At 37.3% G+C, this 18,404-nt stretch overlaps 1 protein-coding gene across 1 annotated transcript in view; it reads right to left on the bottom strand.

Annotated features, from left to right (window-relative positions):
- Positions 1-16,121, bottom strand: part of LOC121350114 (gamma-aminobutyric acid receptor subunit pi-like) — a 36,933-nt gene extending 20,812 nt beyond the window's left edge. Inside the window, exons 1-5 of the mRNA XM_041461150.1 lie at positions 16,039-16,121; positions 10,671-10,774; positions 2,272-2,339; positions 805-1,022; positions 99-181 (exon numbers count right to left, since the gene is read on the bottom strand). Of these exons, the coding sequence (XP_041317084.1) occupies positions 99-181; positions 805-1,022; positions 2,272-2,339; positions 10,671-10,774; positions 16,039-16,094 (529 nt within the window). The 5' untranslated portion in view covers positions 16,095-16,121. The remainder of the gene's footprint in view (positions 1-98; positions 182-804; positions 1,023-2,271; positions 2,340-10,670; positions 10,775-16,038) is intronic.
- Positions 16,122-18,404: the final 2,283 nt, after the last annotated feature.

Genomic DNA, 18,404 nt, shown 5'->3' with positions numbered 1-18,404 from the left:
CCTTTTATGAAAATTCCAGCCACTCTGATAATATGTAGCAGAAATAGATCACAGATATTTTTCTAATTGTATAAAACAATAAGGATTAAGTGTCTTACAGCTCTCCAGTTGCAAAGTACATGTCTGCTTATCCATTGGATATTTAGTCAGATCCATGCTGCATGAAACAGTTGTGGTGATCCTTGGAGAAAAAAAAAAAGTTTTCTAAGTATTGATGGGACAAAAATGTTCAGCAGTAAAAATAAAAAATGCCATGTATCCTTCTGGAAATAATATTTTCAGCCTGATATCTATTGTGAGGGGGAAAAATCTATTATTTACTGGTATCTAATGTATCAGAGTAATACAATCCCAAACAGAAACCACAGCAGAACAGCTGAGTTCACTGATGGTCTAAAAAGTCCACCATTTGCTCCCTTCTCACTTACAGCACACATTTTCCTTTGTTATTTGCAATATATTTTAAGATTTTGTTATATTTATCAAAACCTTTTACAAAGGGTAATTCACAATAAATCATGCAAATCCATCATCACAGCTTGTTTGCCCCTGCGATGGCTTCACTGCAAACTGGAATGGCAACATGCAATTCCTGTGTTCAGCCTGCATGAAAGCAAAAGGGTCTATTTAGGGAAGATCTATTACTAAATTTAAGAATTTATCCATATTGATCAAGAATATTACGTATTCATAAAACTACAAGACACTACTTTTACAAACAGACCCATTTTGCTAAGCAGAACCTGGGAAGTTTGAAACATAAGTAGACACAATCCTAAAGGCTGATATGTGGTATTTACATACCTTATAGCATACAACACTGTTCCATTAGGGTATATCCTTATGAGACGATTCTCAACAGTGACATCATGAAGAAAAGACTTTTTTGAATCAACTATGAAGGTATCTGGCACCCAAAGCATTTCCACAAGTCGACCATCTAAGCTCAAACTCTTATTACCATCGAAACAAAGCCTCTCATCAGTCCATCGCTGCCTGAGAAATATGGTAGCTGTGTAGTCCTCAAAGAGAAAATCAAAATTATCATACAAAGGGAGCCTGTGCTGTATTCACTTTTACAGAAGTATATGGAAACAGCTGCTGGGCACAAACTGTGATTCTCCATGTCCCTGGCACTCCAAGAGCAGCTGTACTGAATTCTGCCAAATTTTCTGGCACTCCATGTGAGGTTGGTAGATTTTGTTCTAATGTTCATTTACAGTAAAAGCTGCTGGCCTTACTTGGGGCTATGAATCAGCTGAAGTCCTCAGAGCTTTGTAAGCAGATAATCTGGCTCTGTAAACTTTGAAGATTTAGAATTATTTATGTAAATGGTTCCAAATCTCACTTTATTCACATAAGCTAATAAATAAAGAATTTTTTAAGAGCACATGGCAAAAAGTTGAATAAATTCATATAGAAGTTAGTGAAACAGGAAAGGAATCTTTTAGCACAATTTCTCCTTTTAGCATCACAAAGTGGCATCAAATTTACCAAGACCTTGAACACAGCACTCAGTCCAATTCCACTTCAATTTAGATGCCTTGCAGTCCTACATTAAGATCACATTATTTCTTACACTTTTAAAAGAACTTTTGATTTTATTATGTGTTTTTATGAAAATTATAAATTCATCTGAAGTTCTGACCTTATTTCCCCTAAATAGTAACTAATAATTACTAATTACTAATACAATAGTAACTAATAATTACTAATTACTAATACACTCAATGTAATATCTGATTAATTATTTTTTCTTTTTATTTCTGTGTACCAATGGAGGATCTTTAAGTAGAAATGTACATTCCATTTCATAGTTTGTTCAAGAACAAATGCTACAAATTAAATGAAACACAGCTGGAATAAATTAATGTATGACAGCAACAACAGAAGAGAAAAACAGCCTGAGTTCAGCTGTATCTAATCACAGGGAGAGTGGCTTCAAAGGCACATGAATACATCTTTATTTTTCTGAAATGCATAAAGACTTAGACATTTCAGCTGGAAAATGAGAACTGAGCCACATGCTTCTCATTAAGATTGATACTCAGTAGCAGATTTCTGTTTGTATCATCGAGAGGTGGGATTCACAGCTGCATTTCTATGCTTATTATAGTGTTATAAACACTATGTGTCGTGAAAAAGAGAATTCCATCTCCTAACCCATACTGACTTCACAAGGAGACAAGCCCAAAGTTGTGCTGCCAGCAGCTGTAAGCACAAGACATCAGCTTATCAACAAGCAAAGAAAAGACTGCAAAAATGCTATACCATATTTATTTCTGATATTGTATCAATGCTTGCAATATCCATACTCATTCCAACTGACACAGGACCATCTGCAAAAAAAAAAAAAAAAAAAGAAAAAGTCAGAATGTAGCTCATAATTCTTTAATATTCAGTGTTCATGAGAACTGTTTACAAAATCTTTCCATTTTTCTTCCTAAATGTTTAGAGGCTATCTTAAATATTCCTGAAACACTGACTATGCAAGAATTTTCACATTCTTAACCAAAATGTCATACTTCTGAGCTAAAACTATTTTAGTTTTCAGAAACAGGCTTTATTTCTTAAATACTTCCTGGTTTATATTACTTTTTCCCCTGAAAAAAAGGTGCTGGGGAAAATGTTACACAATGAGGTGTGGAAGGCACAATCCCCATGGTACATCACACTCTTCTGCTCTGAGGTGCAGAGCAGTGGAAAGAATTCTTCCAGTTGCAACATCTGGTCCATCAGATGTGGGTGAAGTAAGAAGTTTCACCTGGCAATGTCACATGGTTAATATCCAGATGGCACAGCTGAGTGACTTCCATTTAAAAATTTATGGTATATATTGTATCATTGTAATTTAATATCTTGCCTTTGACCACTAGCAGGAAACTTGTGATTTAAATACTTGGAAAGTATAAAGGAAAACTTGTCATAAGCTGAAGGCCTATTCAATGTAGTTAAACACCTTACCTAAGTAGTTGTTATTGTAATGTCAGTAGGCTCTGATTCTCATTTCCTCCTCAATGTGCATTTCACACTGTTGGAAGGAAGATCACCAGCTGTGCATTTTAAAATGCAGAATTTATGCAGAACTTTGATGAAAACACGTTATTCCTGGTTGAATATGTGCAGAATAATTAAAAGACTGCTTGTACAAAGAAATTAGTATTAAATCAGTGCATCTTTCCAAGCAATTGAGAAGAAAAGAACACAGCACTGAGAAATGCAGAAATACTTCAGGTAAGATCTCTGCAGCTGATAGTGCCCCCATCTCACATGGCTGAAAGCCCTTCTTGGCTCCTTGCAATACATTTTGTAGAAATCTCCCATACGGCCCCAAATGGCATGCAGAGGAACATCAAGTTCAACTCCACCCTCCTGAATAACACTAAAGAAAAAAATGTATCATTCTAAGATGTGTAAACATATTAGTATTTTTATTTTTTTCCAAAATATTTTCTGGTTTAATGCACGTGTTAAAATCATTACACATCTGTCACTCCTGAAAAAAATCTGTAAGTCCTTTGTTCTGGACTTGGTTGAAAGCTTAAATATAAACCACCAGCTTACAACAGGACTGCAGGTTTGCAGCATGCCCTGTGCTAATATGCATGTTTATCATATACTATTAAATTATACATTGGGTTTAGAAACTATTGTTCATACATTGAAAGAAGACTTTGGAGGTTAACTTTGAAAAAAAATTGACTGAAAAACTCTCAGATCATTGACAGCTTGTTCTTCTGTTTCTTCCCACTCTTTTCATGTTTTGATACTCCATGAATAAATTTATTTTTTCTCTCTCCAGGATTAAAAGCTCAACCCCTAAGAAACTCATCCCAGCTACCGGGGGTACAACAATTAATACTTATACTTACCATTGTACTATATCATAAGTGCAGGTACAATATTGCCAGCCTCAAAAGATATGTCAGACCCTCAAAAACCATTGAATTTTAAAATAATGTGATTTATAATCCATATTCTGGGGTTTTTAATGTCTTCCTAGAGATTCCCATGTATGAGTGTAACAGAGCATATTATTGCCAACTATCACATGATGATTTGGGGAGAACCCCATCCAGCAAAGCTCATGCTTGATGATGGACCACCCCAAGGAGAGGACAGTGCAGTGCTCAGATGACTATGCAGGAATCATGGCTGGGAATAATCAGACTCTTTCTATTATATCATGATTTATTAGTAGGAACAATACCTGATCCTTGTCCAGCAAGGTGATACAGATCAGGGAAAATGTCCATTAGCAGCATTTTGGTATCATCAGTGCTAGGTTGTTACGCATATGAGGGGGAAAGCTGACTTTCCAGAAAGATTACTGAAATTAAGCAGGGGGTAATTTCTCAGGAATCAGACAAACAAAACTTTGTAGATCCTTTTTTTCTTTCCTGATGAAGTATTTTTCAAAATATTACTGAGCAACACAAGAGCACTGCAGTGCTGGGTGACTCCCAAGCAGCACAAGACATCCAGCTCGGGTTGAGATGTCCCTCAAGCTCAGACTGACTGAACACAGACCTGCCTTGGGCTCAAGGGCCAAGGAGTGGCAGCACAGTCAGGACAAAACCATCCTGCTCCACTTGCTCCAGCCAACAGCTCTCACTGCCCACGTGCAGCCAGCCTGCCCAGCCCAGCACCCACAAAAACTCAGCAGAAAACTTCATCACCCCGGGTACAGCAATATTCTGTGTGGGAGGAGTTGTGCAGGAAAACAAATTATGGAAAGGATCTCTATCAACACAATACAAGATGCTGAGAACAGCTCTGCTTCAGCAGTTAATTAAATCAGAACAACAATAATAGTTAAAAGCTGATTTCTTTTTTGCATGTGAGGATAAATGTTTACTTAGTAAGGCACCATAAATTGTAAAGTACTAATAACAGAATGAGTCTGCTCATAATTATTCACCAGGGTTTCCTCTGAACTTCCTCTGGAAGGTCTCCTGTTGACAGTGTCAAAAACTGGGCAGCAAACCAGATGAGGCAGTCAGTTCCTACATTTCCATATGTTTGGCAGAAGTTCTATGCATAATGACAGCATCAGAAGAAATCTACCGATCTTCAGAAGAAAACTGAAGTCACTCTGTCCCGCGTTATCGAAGGGAATCTTCAAAGCATGGCAGAGCATCGCCAAAGGGAGTGCCCTGTTACAGCACTGGCTGTGCAGCCCAAGCAACACACGTTTCAATTTTACTGTAATTTATGTAAACTCTTCCTCTATGCCCTTTATAGATATTCATAGTTAGTAATCCCAAATGGGAAAGCAGCCAGAAGAGTGGCAGATAGCATACCTAAAAATTAAGTTTGGATCACTCACTGCAATGATCCCAGTCTGTAGCAGCAAAATAAACCAGCACTGTGTCATGTATGTACCTACTACTGCAATGGATCAGCATGATCAATAACTTCCAGTGCTGAGCCATTAGCATGAGCCCTTCTTCATTTAGTTTGAGAAAACCCAAAACAATTCTGACATTCAAAAAGGCCTCAAAACGCTTTTTGGAAGAATGCCTTATCTTTTCAGCAATACTGGATAAAATACTGCAAGTAAACAGAAAATTAGAAGGAAAAATTATCACTAGAATCATTCATTATAGCTTCCTAAAAAACTCATTTTGTCCCTCTGATTGCCAGCCTTGCTTTGGAGCATTACAGAATTCTTACATAAAACTTAGGGTTTTTTTCAGTGCATTTAACCTCCCACCACAAGACATCTTTCTTGACAAATAGTTACATGAAGAAAGTGGGCAGGTTAAGACAGGCCTTCTGACAGATCTCAACTGTAATTCTTGATTTGAAGGCATCAGAAGACAGACCCATTTCTAGCACAAATCAGTTTCAATGCTATTTGTTTAACATCAATAATTTTTAGACATTGATGTTGCTTTGCTGGTACAGTTTGTGGACAAGACAAAAATTGGTGAGGAGCATGTTAACAACAGCTTGTTAAATCATTTGCCAAAACCCCCATGTTTCCATACAGCCAAATGCAAGCAATTAATGTGGGGACAAATAAGCACACACAGGATAGGAAACCATCTTGGCAAGCAGTGCCTTTGAGAAGGATTTAGAGTCTGTCACAGACAATAATTTTAACATGCTCTTTCCATCTTATGCTTTGGCAGCATCATTATTACAATGGGGAGTAATGCACAGAATTAAGTTATCTTGCAATCTATTCTGTATTGGCAAGACTGTTATGACTGTGACAAGATTCGCTTTCCATGTTTAAATAAAATGTGCAAACAGCAGACACTGTTTGGTTGAGAGAAAGAGGAATATTCCAAAAGACAAAAAGATCTGGAAGCTTAATATAAATCTTGTAACATAAAAATCAAGGAGCATGGTTTACTCAGCTCCTCAAAGAGAAGTCAGAAAGGTGACTTGTCCAATGTCAGAAAATGCATGCAGTAGTTAGTTGTGCACATTGTTTGGCAAAGCAAAGATCCCAGTTTATGGATGCTGGAGACAACAGGAAACTTCAAATCATTTGATCTTTTTACTATCTGAACATAATTTATATAAACAGTTTATATAAATATATATAAACCATTTATAATTTAGAGTCTCTGGAGCTAGCCCTTTGGAGGGGTTGGAGAGGCAGGGGAGAACCCTGCCAAAAACCAAAACCCAAACTGTCCTGCATGCAGGAACCTGGGTTTGGTGGCAATCAGATGCTCTTAGTGTGTCTTCTGGGAAAAGAAGGAAAATCTCCATTGCCATGTGTATACTGAAGTTTACACATTCTGGGCTTTTTGCTTTTCTCTAAAGAATTAGATATTGGCTAGCTGGGACTTAAAATAGTCTTTAGATTATGTTTATTTGGTATTTCTTTCTTTTGTACCCTGCAAGTTTGCCTCACTAAACCAAAGGGTGTTAGACACAGCTAACATTCTGATGTCTCTTTTGTACAATTCTGAAGACTAAAATGCTTTCATCTAATTAAATGTATAGAACTTAATATAAATAACATTTGAGGGGAAAAAAACCATGATGACAGGTCTTAGACAGAAGGTTGAACCAAAATTTTATTTGCTTTAATTTAAAACTTATGTCTATAAAATGTGTTGCTCATTATGAAGTGAAGGAAAATAATATTTTAAATATTATTTAGAATATCTGATTTAAGCATGACACTTTTCTGTACCACTTGAAAGCAGCTTCCATATTCAAATATACTTAGCTGTGACCTTTTCCTAGTATCTCTCTTTTTAATTAGAACACTTAAATTATCACATTCAATCACAGAACAAAATCTATTTGTATAAAATTATTTACAAGATTTTATGCATCCCTTGACAACCCTATGAACCTAATCCAAGGCTCACTGAAGTCTGCAGGAATTGCTCATTAATTCAGAGAGTTTAGCACAGCACATAAAGTTATAAAATTGATCTACATGGTTCCAGCAGAAAACCTGAGGTGGAAATCAACTGGTATTGCTGAGATAAAGTGTCAGGGTAATGTAGCACATTCAAGGGAAGTAACTGTTGATTTTTAAATCCCTTATACCAGCTTTTCTATAGAAGTGTTCCATATATATCTGTAAGGGTAGGATAGATATTATTATATTGAGGAGTAATATCTACTAACATTAGTATAGGAGCATTTTATATTCCAGTCCAAGGAATGGCTAAAATCATTCCAGATCAGGGCTTTGGGTTTTTTTTAATTCTTTATTGCACCTATCTGCTTAATTTATGAAGACTTGCTTGATGAACCAGCTCAAAGGGGGACACTGAAGTGCTATAGATAAGGAAAGAGAACATTCTTAATAGCAAAATTCAGATGAGGGCAGGGCTCAGTAACCAGTCCAGCTGAGATTCCTCTGTGCTAGCAGTGTCTGAAGTTCCCTCACAATGCGGCAACCGGTACGTGCCACCCACCACGGACAGACATGGAACACTCAGCCAGTTTTACTTGTCCATAGGCCTCTGAAACACTAAGGCTGGCTTCAATTAATCCAACTTTGGGCACCCAATTTAGATGCTTAGAGATGGGAAGGACAGGCTGTGTTACACAAAAATGGCAACGTTTGTGCAGCCAGGGTCTGGATGGGGTGAGTGTGCAGGAGGAAATGACCAAGTAAGGGGAGATAAATCCAGAATTAAAATCCAGAAAAGCAGGAGATTCAGTCCATGCAAGGAGAGGAGAAAACAGTTTTTATGTTCTTATGCAGTCATTGGACTTTCATCCACGAAAAAGATGTTCATATTCCCCTTGTTAATGACACTGCCTGAGTTGGGGTATGTGGTTGGGACATTTCCAGTCATCTGCCAGTCCCAGCACAAAGACCAAACACAAATTAATAAGCAAATGGGGGGCTTATTAAACTAAAAAAATTATGAGATGCCATAAATTTTACTTAATTAGTAAATATTTCTGTTTTTTCTGGTTGTAGGAGAAATGAACGGTCATTTTATGAACATTTGTTTATACCTAATTTTCTTTTCAGGACTAAAACTCCTTTTGTTAAGTATTAAGGAGCTCAGTGCCACTTGAGTAAAGCCAGTTACCAAGAACAGACACAAGGTACACCAGCTGCAGGCAAAAAACCACCATATAAACCAGGAAAATATTACATGGAACAAAGCTAGCATAGCTGAGGCCACAGAGATAAATAAATTCCACAGGTTTGTTAAGCTGAGGATTTGGGTAGTTTGCTAGCTCTGCTTCCAAGAGGAACAACAGATTCTCCTCAGCCTGACCTTCACACAAAGTGTAGCCCACCCTGCCAGTAACAGAGAGGGGTCAGGACGAGGCTGACACCACTCCCCAGCCCAAGCACACCTTCCTCTGTAAGAGGGAAAGTGATCCCCAATGATCTCTCAAAAAGCTACAGGTTCAAAAATCAGGAGAAGCATTGCCTGAGTCATCCTAACTCAAATTATTCCCACAAAGAAAATAATTTCTCACAAAGCCACCAACCCAGCATTTAGAAGTGGCATCAATAAAATGTTTTTTTTTTTTCAGAGTGTCATCTCATTCCTTCAGCACTAGGGCTAATAAAGCTCCATCAAAGGTTTCTGAGGCAGGGTGTGCATGCCTGAGCTGCAGTGAGCATATGCAGCGATGCTGGCGCTGTCTGGAGGTGTGAGACTGGCTCTGTGTGCGACAGACTCAATCTGTGCCTCAGCTCCTCTGGGATTTCTAGGCACCCAGAGAGCCCTCAGCATCCCTCTGAACAAAACACCCAGACAAAGAAATAACTATAGCCTTGCTGCAATACAACAGCTGAGGAAAAAAGATGGAGAAAAGGGAGATTTGTAACTCAAATATGCTTTACAGTACGTCTTAATTGCTATTACAGGATTTTGAAATGAGACTCTGTTGTCTAACCAAGCACACTCATCATGGCAGTGCCAACATATCTCTAGTACTAACACAAGGTAATGAATAAAATATATTAATTGCCACTGAACACAGTTATTTTACATTATGCATCATCTCCAATGAGGAAGAGTTAGTTTATTTATTAAAGTTACTTTTATTTTGCTGTCAGTCTCCTTAGAGCATTAAATATTTTATAGCAGTTTTATCATCAGCTAAGATAATTATGATAAAAACAAACTGATGAAATAGTTTTTTCCTTTTTCTTCAACCTAAAATACAGGTATATCTTAAAATTATTATAAATGGATTCAGAAACAGCCCGTGATGTGGAGCATCCATACTGAACCAGGTATTTGGATGGCAAGAGGTAACACTATGGTCTTAGAAACTCACTAAAATAGCATATAAAGGGATATAAAATATTTCATTTGCACTCATATCTCTAACATTTGCAAACATCTAGTTTAAGAACTATTGCCTAGCATTCACACTACAAGTTTATTTCTTGACAGACACAAGGTGCTGAGCTTCTTTTCAACATTCAGAATATTTTCTTCTTCAGTATTCTGCACTTTCTCCAAGACAAGCTCTTCATGCCACTTCATAACTCCTCAGTACTTCTATATATCCAATAGCCTGACTCAGACAAGGAGGTTTCTCACTGAGATTTCAGGTGTCTGACTGCACTGCAGGGCAGTAAAATCAGCCTTGATGCAGCAGACTATGTGGCTCTTCCAATCTGGTGACCATTGGTTTCTGACGCAGGGAACTGACATTTTTGATTCATTTTCTCTTTTCAATTCATTTCCCCCCCACAATTTTCAGTAAATCTGTTCAGTGAGCTTTAAGACCTGAGGCAAGAATCATTTATTAAATAATTCTCTTGCAATCTTATAGCTGAGGCACATAGTACTTTGCATAGTAACAAGATCTGCCTGTGCTGTTATGAACATCTTCATATATAAAGCTTTCAAACCTTTAATCAAAGCTTTTTATAGTTATTATTTAGGAAATTAGAGGAAATTACACTTTTAAATAGGTAAGATGTTACAGCTTATTTCATGAAGACAGACATACAATAACAGTCAAGTTTTCTAACAGTCTGGAAGTTTAGCTTGCAAATACTTGGAATATACAAATTTCACCTTGGGCCACAAAAGCTATTAAACTCTATCTTATTATATCACAGAACATATGTAATCAGATCAGTGGCTGTCAGATATCAGAGGAAAAAAGTACAGAAAAACCCATTTGCTCTCACTGCTGAATTTTAGACACCACATTATGTTATGACTCAGTCTTATTGAAAGAGCATTTCTACTTACTATCAAAAAATGGACGTAGATACTTGTTGTACCCTTTTATTATTTTTTGTATTGTTGGAGGTAGAATTTCACTTTTTCCTTCAGCTTCAGGAATTTCCATTGACCTAAAAGGAATTGAAAATGAGGATGTTTTAAAAGGACATAATAAAAAATAATTCCAAAAAATATCATATTTCATAATCTGTATTTGTCTCTTATTAGAAAAAAAGCTCTTTTATACCTTAAAGTTTATTATTTCTTTTTATACCTTAAAGTCTAAGTCTATTTCTTTTTATACTTTGAAGTCTACTATTTCTTAACATTCCATCTGAGAAACAATCTTCTTTAATACTTTATCTGTAAACAGGGCATTATGGTTATAAGCTAGGAATGTGGAAGGGATGCTGGTTGTTTATTTCATCATTTAAAATAAAGCTTCTTTTTACATAATGAAATAAAGTATATTTAGGTCTCAGAGACAGAAACCAACCTCAGAGACTAGTGCATAAAAACACTCTTAAAATCCTGCTTTCACAACACAATTTTTAAACAGGCTACAGAAATAATCCTGTTGACCAAAACCAGTGAAGCATGATGAGAATTCAAGTACTTCCTCAGTTCAGAAACAGCTACAAATACAATCCATAGAAGTGATATATAAATAATTACAAACCCTTTCTGCCTCACCCCGAAGGTGAGCGCCCCGAGACCCTGAGCAGGGTGTGCTCTTCAGAAATTACAGCACAGATGGTAGCAACGACTTGCTCCCAATGATTTGAGAAAGGGGGGGCATGAATTATGAAGGTGAGAAGCAAATAATTAATTGCTTTAGTGAACCCAGCTGGCAGAGGCATTGTCTCTGCTGATGGAGAACAGACACCTATATAAACACCAGGAGAAGGGTCTATAGATTTTAATCCTTGCTCTGGGATTTACTGGCCCCTAAAAATGATCAGCTGTCCTACAGGAGGTGCAAGAGCTGTAGTGGTTTGCTTGTAGGGAGAAGAATCTGAGCTTAAACCATTAGGTAAGGGGCTGCCAGTGTTTTGTGGTCTTCCCTCATAGTGCTAAATCCTCACTGAATTTCTTAGTCTCAGTTCTTTCTGGAGGTGCTCCTGAAAACCCTGCTTTTTCTTCTGCATTATATTTCTGGGTCTCTTGGAGCTTTCCAAAGTTTGATGTTTTCATTTTAATTTTGCTGTTTCTGAGAAAGATTGCGTTGTTTTGTCAGGACACTGAGACACCAGGAATAATCCAGTATCTTAACCTGGAAAAGCTTAAATGCTAAGATGATCTCACTGAATGCACATGGCCAAATCACACTGTGCTTTTAAATGTGGTATCCACTGGCTTGAAAAGCTGCTATTGCTGTATAATTTTTTATTCACCAGACCCTATTGCCACAGAAGTAGCTGTTTTTCATTAGCTGCCTTATAAGACAAATATCTTAGCTATTTGAATGATCAAATTTTTTCCTTTATTTTTCCCTGGTTTTATTTCTGTATTGCCAAAGAATTATGTCGTTACTTAAGTATACCCTTGAGTAACACCAGCATTGAAATAAGGGAAGTTTCTCCTGTAAGTTTTTTCCTAAAGAAACACAGTAATGTTGAGATGTGGCTATAAATAAGAAGGCCAGTTTTATGTTGCATAGAAGTGTTAAAATTGGAAATGCATCTGAATGTAATTAATTCCTTAAATACTGTACTTGGAATAGATATCTCTCCTTTTGTAATTCACAATTTAGCTAAGTGTTCAGTGAGCTGCATGAGCTTAACTTCACAGCTTTACTGGATTGTTCTTGAATAAGTTTTACACGTTGTGAAATGTTAAAGGAAAACTTGTTTTTTCTATTGCTAGGGTATATCATTATTCTGCCAATCAATATGCAATTGCAGAGTGGTCTGCTTCATTATCATTAACTCTGTTTTCCAAAATATGTCTTTAAAATGTTTATGGAAGTCCTTCACTTAAATGACCTGTGGTAATTCATAATTTTCCTCATTAACACATGACATGTAGCCTCGTATCACTGGTCTTTTGAGATTTATGGTTAAGTAAGCCTGGGAAAGCTGTTGTGCTGTAATTGAGGCTGTGAATTAATGAGGCACAGTCCCCTGTTTGGCCACTAAACCTTGGAGAAGTGCTAGCACAGCAAGCCAACAAGGGAAAGGAACCTGAGGCCTCCTAAGCGTGAGTGTGTGCTGTCACCAGCCTGCTGACCCGGGGGACACTCAGAGGCAGACTGCCAGTGCTCAAAGACAAGGAACCTACAGAGGCTCTGTGCCCTAAGCAGCTTGGGGTTTCCGTGTTCTAAGGGATGATTCCCTGCTACCTTCACAGTGCTCTTTGATTCACACGCTCTGTGCCCAGCTCAGCCACATTCACAAAGGAAAAACCTGAGACTCGCTCCACTTCTGCATCTTCTCATCAATGCATCTAAGCTTCTCTTTTAACCAATATTTGTGTTGTTATATTTATGTTTCACGGTGAAGGGAAGTTGTTTAAGTTCCTCCATTTTCTTAATGCGAAATTTCTTAATGTGAAAATACCTTGGCATGCATTTAAGTATGGAATTACCTTGCAACAGGTGTTCCAGCAACGGAGGCATGAACAGTCTTTTACAGAAAAAAACCTGAGTATATAATTATTTTTCAGCTGAGAATATCTATCTGTTCCGGGCTGTCAATGCATAATAAATGCTTTAACTCATCAGGTTCAATGCCCTCTGGTTGCTTTTATAAAAGCTGAATTATAATTATTTCTTTTCCTAAGTCGTTCTTACACTCAAAAATTCCGATTTTTATGGGTTTGGCTACATTTGAAAGGTGCAACAACTGTTTGTTATTTAAGGTACCTTCAAGTGAGTGTCTTAACAGAATGGGGTAACTGGAAGGGAAAAAAGGAACATTTGCCCTAAACAGCAGTATATATCATTTATTTAGGCATAAGTACAGTCTAGACACATGTATGGGAATATTTTTTCTGGCTATTTTTTGTCAGAAAATGTGTATCATGGAAGCATGAAAGGGACAGAAACACCTTAGAACTGCAAGAAGATAAACAAAATGCCAGATACAGTTTGAACAGGCTTTTGAAACACTCCCCCCAGGAAAACAAGAATAAAAAAAGCTTTTTTTCAGGCAATTCACTGACAGACGAAGGGCTTACAGATGCAAATAAAGTTATTTCTGGTTTCATACCTTTGCTCAATGATATGGGGGTTTATATGATCTTTGCAGATAAACTGTAGCAAAGTCTACGTCACTGATTAATTCTCTGCTTTGAAAAGGACAGTACTGTCCCCTTTTTTTTTTTTTTTTTGTTAAATGGTGAGGTTGAAATTAGCATCATGTTGCCAGGCACAAGAACAAACAGTGAAATACCACAAATGTTCTTGAGCTCAGGCAAAAAAAAAAAAAAGAATATTTCACAGAATTATGTTTCTGATTCCCTAAACCTAGGCTAGCATTCTTTATGTTAAAAAGACCCTATCTGAAACAAATGGGAACCCTTCTTCAGACCAAATAGCATGCATTTATTTAAGCTGATTCCCGATAATGATAAATTTGTCTCAATTTATTTCATAACTACTTTAAAAAAATTCTGGGTAATAAATCATTTAAGCAACTACCCAGATATAGATTTTAACACTAAAAAGGGGGCCATGTTGTGATTGTAATGTAATTTAATGTTAAGTGAAGTAAAGAAGTGTCATTCAGGCAGGAAGAGATAGAAAGGAAAAAAAACAACCCCATACCATTACTGACTGTAAATTATTCAGTAAAAGAAACTCTCTTCACATGTTAGGCAGAGCTTTTCCAAGTGGAATATCTAAGGGACCACTTGGCAGAAAAATCATGGCCTTTGCTTTGGGTGCACCTCAGCACTTGGGTTTTGTTTAGAAATATTTCTCTGTTTCAGTGCCAACCGGGATATTTTTTGTTTTAAACAGCACTTTCACAAAACCCTCCTGATTTGTGCACTGGAAAAATGCATTTTTGTACCCAAGCATCATCTTGCTTGTGAGATAACCGAGGGCAAGATCTGCTTCTCAGCCTGTGTCTGGATTTGGGTACAACAGCTCGACGCTGTGCAGGTGTACCCAGGCACTCCCCCAGGAGCTGTGTGTGCACTTTACCCCACGGGTGACACTCAGGAATGAACTGCCTGTGCCTCTGGACACTCACAGCCAGATGAAGCTGTAAGAGGATTCACAAAGTCTGTCTGACATTAATGAAATGTGTACCACAGGCAGAGCTCCTGGGGGAATTTTGCCTCCTTGTAATTTAGGTGCTTCTGAAATTGTTGGTCTTTTAGCAGTGTTTTATTATGGCTAAGCCATGAGTCATCCACTCATTACAGCGTGGCAAGTCACGGCTGATGAGGAAAGAAGGTGGAATTAGAGCAAGTGCATGTTTTGGACCTCTCTGTAGGACTGGAGAAGGTGGGGGAGGCCGATGCTTTAAACTTATTTTCAGGGGACTGCTCCACCTGTTGCCACTACTAAGAGAAAGCTTTCTCTAAACGAGTGTTTGCACACCCACCTGAGTTAAAGCTCAGACAGAATCTTACCCTGAGGAATCTACTGTGAGATGAAGTACATTAGGCAATTCTAGACAAAGAATTGGCTCACAGACTTTAAATACTTCCAGTGAAAGTAGTGATGAGAATGTTTAACCTGTCCATGCTTACATTGTCTTATTGGAATTACTTAAATAATATTTTTGCCCATTTTTCTCCAAGGAATATATTTTAAGTGCTCCATTTCTATATTTTTGTCATGGCATCTGTACTGTTAGAAGGGCTATGTGTAGCCAGAGGGGATCATTTTCACTTTCCAGCATAATGCAACTCAGATTTCCTAAAGACTTCATGATTTCATAACAGAGAATAAGAAAACAGCGTTAAAAATGGGTAATTCTTTTTAAGATACTCTCCTTTTAGCACACAATGATTTTACTATCTCAAACCTGTAGTAAATCTACGTGGACTGTGTGCTTGTGCCCTAGGGCAAGGCACTATGCTCCAGGCAAGGACCATGTGCCCATCTGAATTTGTTAAGCATCTGATACAACACTCACTTTGTACCCAGCAATCCTTTATTGGAGGGTTCAAATGCTTCATAAATTCCATTCTTTTCCTTCCTCATCAATCTTTCCAATTAAAAAAATCTGTTAATGAAGGCAACTGAGATTCATGAAGCTCAGTCCTGTGTTTCTTTTAATACCCAGATTCTTTAATTTTTGTAAGAGGTAAAATTCAAATGCCGAGAAGATATTCCTTTGTTACCTCATCAGATATGTCTCTAATTATAAGTAAGTTGATTATAAACCAACTGATATAATAATATATTGAAGAAATAATATTTTTAGCAAATACTTCTTACCTATAGAGCAGCAATAGAAAAAGGGCTCTGAGACTGCAGCACTTAAGACTGCACATTGTCACAAATTCTTTCAGAAGTTCTTGTAGCTCCTAAAAAACAAAAGGTGCAGAGTTAATGTTTTACAGCATATATGCATTTCTAACATTAATTTTCCCAAAGATTTTAAACACTAAAGATACTGTATCTCGCATAGCTTCTTCCAATATATTAGTAAATATCTACATCAATTTTTTTTAAAATGTCAAAATGTGAAAAAAATAAAAAAGAGGTGGCATCAGGATTAATTTAACTAACCAACAGAAGCTGCTGTATTCCAGTATACTACAGCTCTTTCATTTTAGCCTCTGTCCTTTATATATTAGGAAAATAATTGCTGTGAAAAACAACATCATCCTGTGCAGGAGAATTGCAAACACTGAGTTTTGTCTCTGCTTGTGAGTGCATCTCTGGCATATCAGTGTCCCTTCTAAAGGGGCAATACATGACCCCATCTTAGAGCACAGAGCTATTTAAGAGCAACTTCTCTGGTACATGCATGGCATCAACACCACTGGTACGTAACTTTGGTCATCTTTTTGTTAATGAGAAAAAATGAAGTTTTAGGCTTCTATCCCAGCTGTTTAAAAAAAACAACTTTGTATATAAATCATATATAACCATACACATTAATGAGAATGTTTGGCTGAGGCAAGATGTCTTTACTGAATGGGATTTCTTTGCTTTTGTCAGTATGATTCACATTCATAATGGTTATTTTAAGAAATCTGTCAGCTCTTTAATCCATTTCTGGATGAAAGAGTATCAATCCATAGTGTAATGCAGTCATGCAACAGGTCTGAAATGTGCAGACTGTGCACACGTTTGCTGTATTTCAGCAGAGTACACAAACCTTATTTGTGAGACTTGCTTCAAAACTCTAAAAAACCCTGCATGTCAGGAATTCTACCTATCCTGAATCTGCAAGACAATTGTTAAATGTTAATAAATTCAAATGAAATATCTTTTTTAGGTTTCAGAAAGGGGCAGTCAAACCTATTTTCAGTGTCCAGAATGAGTTTTGCAGGAGTATCTTGAAGTTTAATTTCCCAGTAAATTGTTAATAGTAAAGGACTTCAAGTTTCACAGCCTGAAACTTTGTTTCACTGCTCTTTAGTGACCAATGTAAAATGCCAGCAAGCTTTTTAAAAACCAAAGCAATTTCTCTTTCAGTCTACAGCTCTAGTAAGAGCAAAACTAGTGGTATTTACCTAAATTAATGCCATGTGAATGGAATATGAATTTTATGTAACAGTGAAGTGACAAAATAACTTGTTAATGACTCCAAAGAAAAAGGAAAACCATTTCAATGGCTTTCTAAACGAGCAAACATTCTCAGCATCTTGGCTACTTTAAGCATACACCAGCCTGGTAAATATTAATGTCAAAATAAATCATACACTCCTCCTGACTTCCACAGAAAATCATGCAGGAGACATTAAGAGAGCTGGTAATAGGAAAAAACAGCACAAATGAGCAGATGGTGTTGTCAGAACATTGCTCTCTACACGCTGATTCTGTAACACTCCTGGTGCAGATCGTGGGATCTCTTTTGCGTCTCTCATTTTGGGTTTGGATGCTTTCTACATTCATTATCTTTATCTCACAGGAAAATATGCTAAAAATAAAAAGCCTCTTACTGACTTTATAAGTACTTCATAAAGCTGCTTTTATATTTAGCTTTTGAATTGCTACTATGAGCTCCTAATACAACTGAAGATCCTTTATAAACAGATTAAGGAATGGATATTTCTGTACTTGTTTGGGTTTCATTTTTACAGTACTGAAGATGAAAAGGAGTGGGCTTATTACTGATTTCTTTCTAAAGCAACTGGTTTACCTTCAGTTCATAACCAACGTCCAAGGTAGCAATTCTATGGAAGGGTGGGGTGGAGAATTTTGGTCTTTTACACATCAAAGGTCAAATCCATCCTGTGGTACATGGATTGTTTTTGTATGCTCAGGAAAAGAGAGCATGGAGGTAATATTAGGGAGGAGATCTCTTACTTCTTTGCAAGAAACACGAATCAAGAGATCCAATTGCCATGTCAGCTGGCTTGCCCTCACTGCAAAGGGACACTGCATGCCAGCCAAGGAACAGAACTGGGTAACTGCTGCAGTCTTAAGCTGTTTCACAGATAATACTCAAGTTGGATATAAAAATCTCTGCTGCACGTGTGCACGTGCTTGCATGCACACACACATTTTCCCTGCTGCCCCTTTCTTAGGGGGCTTACTGAGCTGGTTTGTTCTGCTGAAAAGCCTGCCTCTTGGCATGTTTGCACATCTGGACCTTTCCTGTCACACGTTTCTTTATCAAATACTACACA

This window comes from Pyrgilauda ruficollis, unplaced genomic scaffold, assembly GCF_017590135.1.
Source record: "Pyrgilauda ruficollis isolate IOZ18807 unplaced genomic scaffold, ASM1759013v1 scaffold15, whole genome shotgun sequence".
Classification (NCBI taxonomy): Eukaryota; Metazoa; Chordata; class Aves; order Passeriformes; family Passeridae; genus Pyrgilauda; species Pyrgilauda ruficollis.
This window is presented reverse-complemented; position numbering and strand designations above follow the sequence as displayed.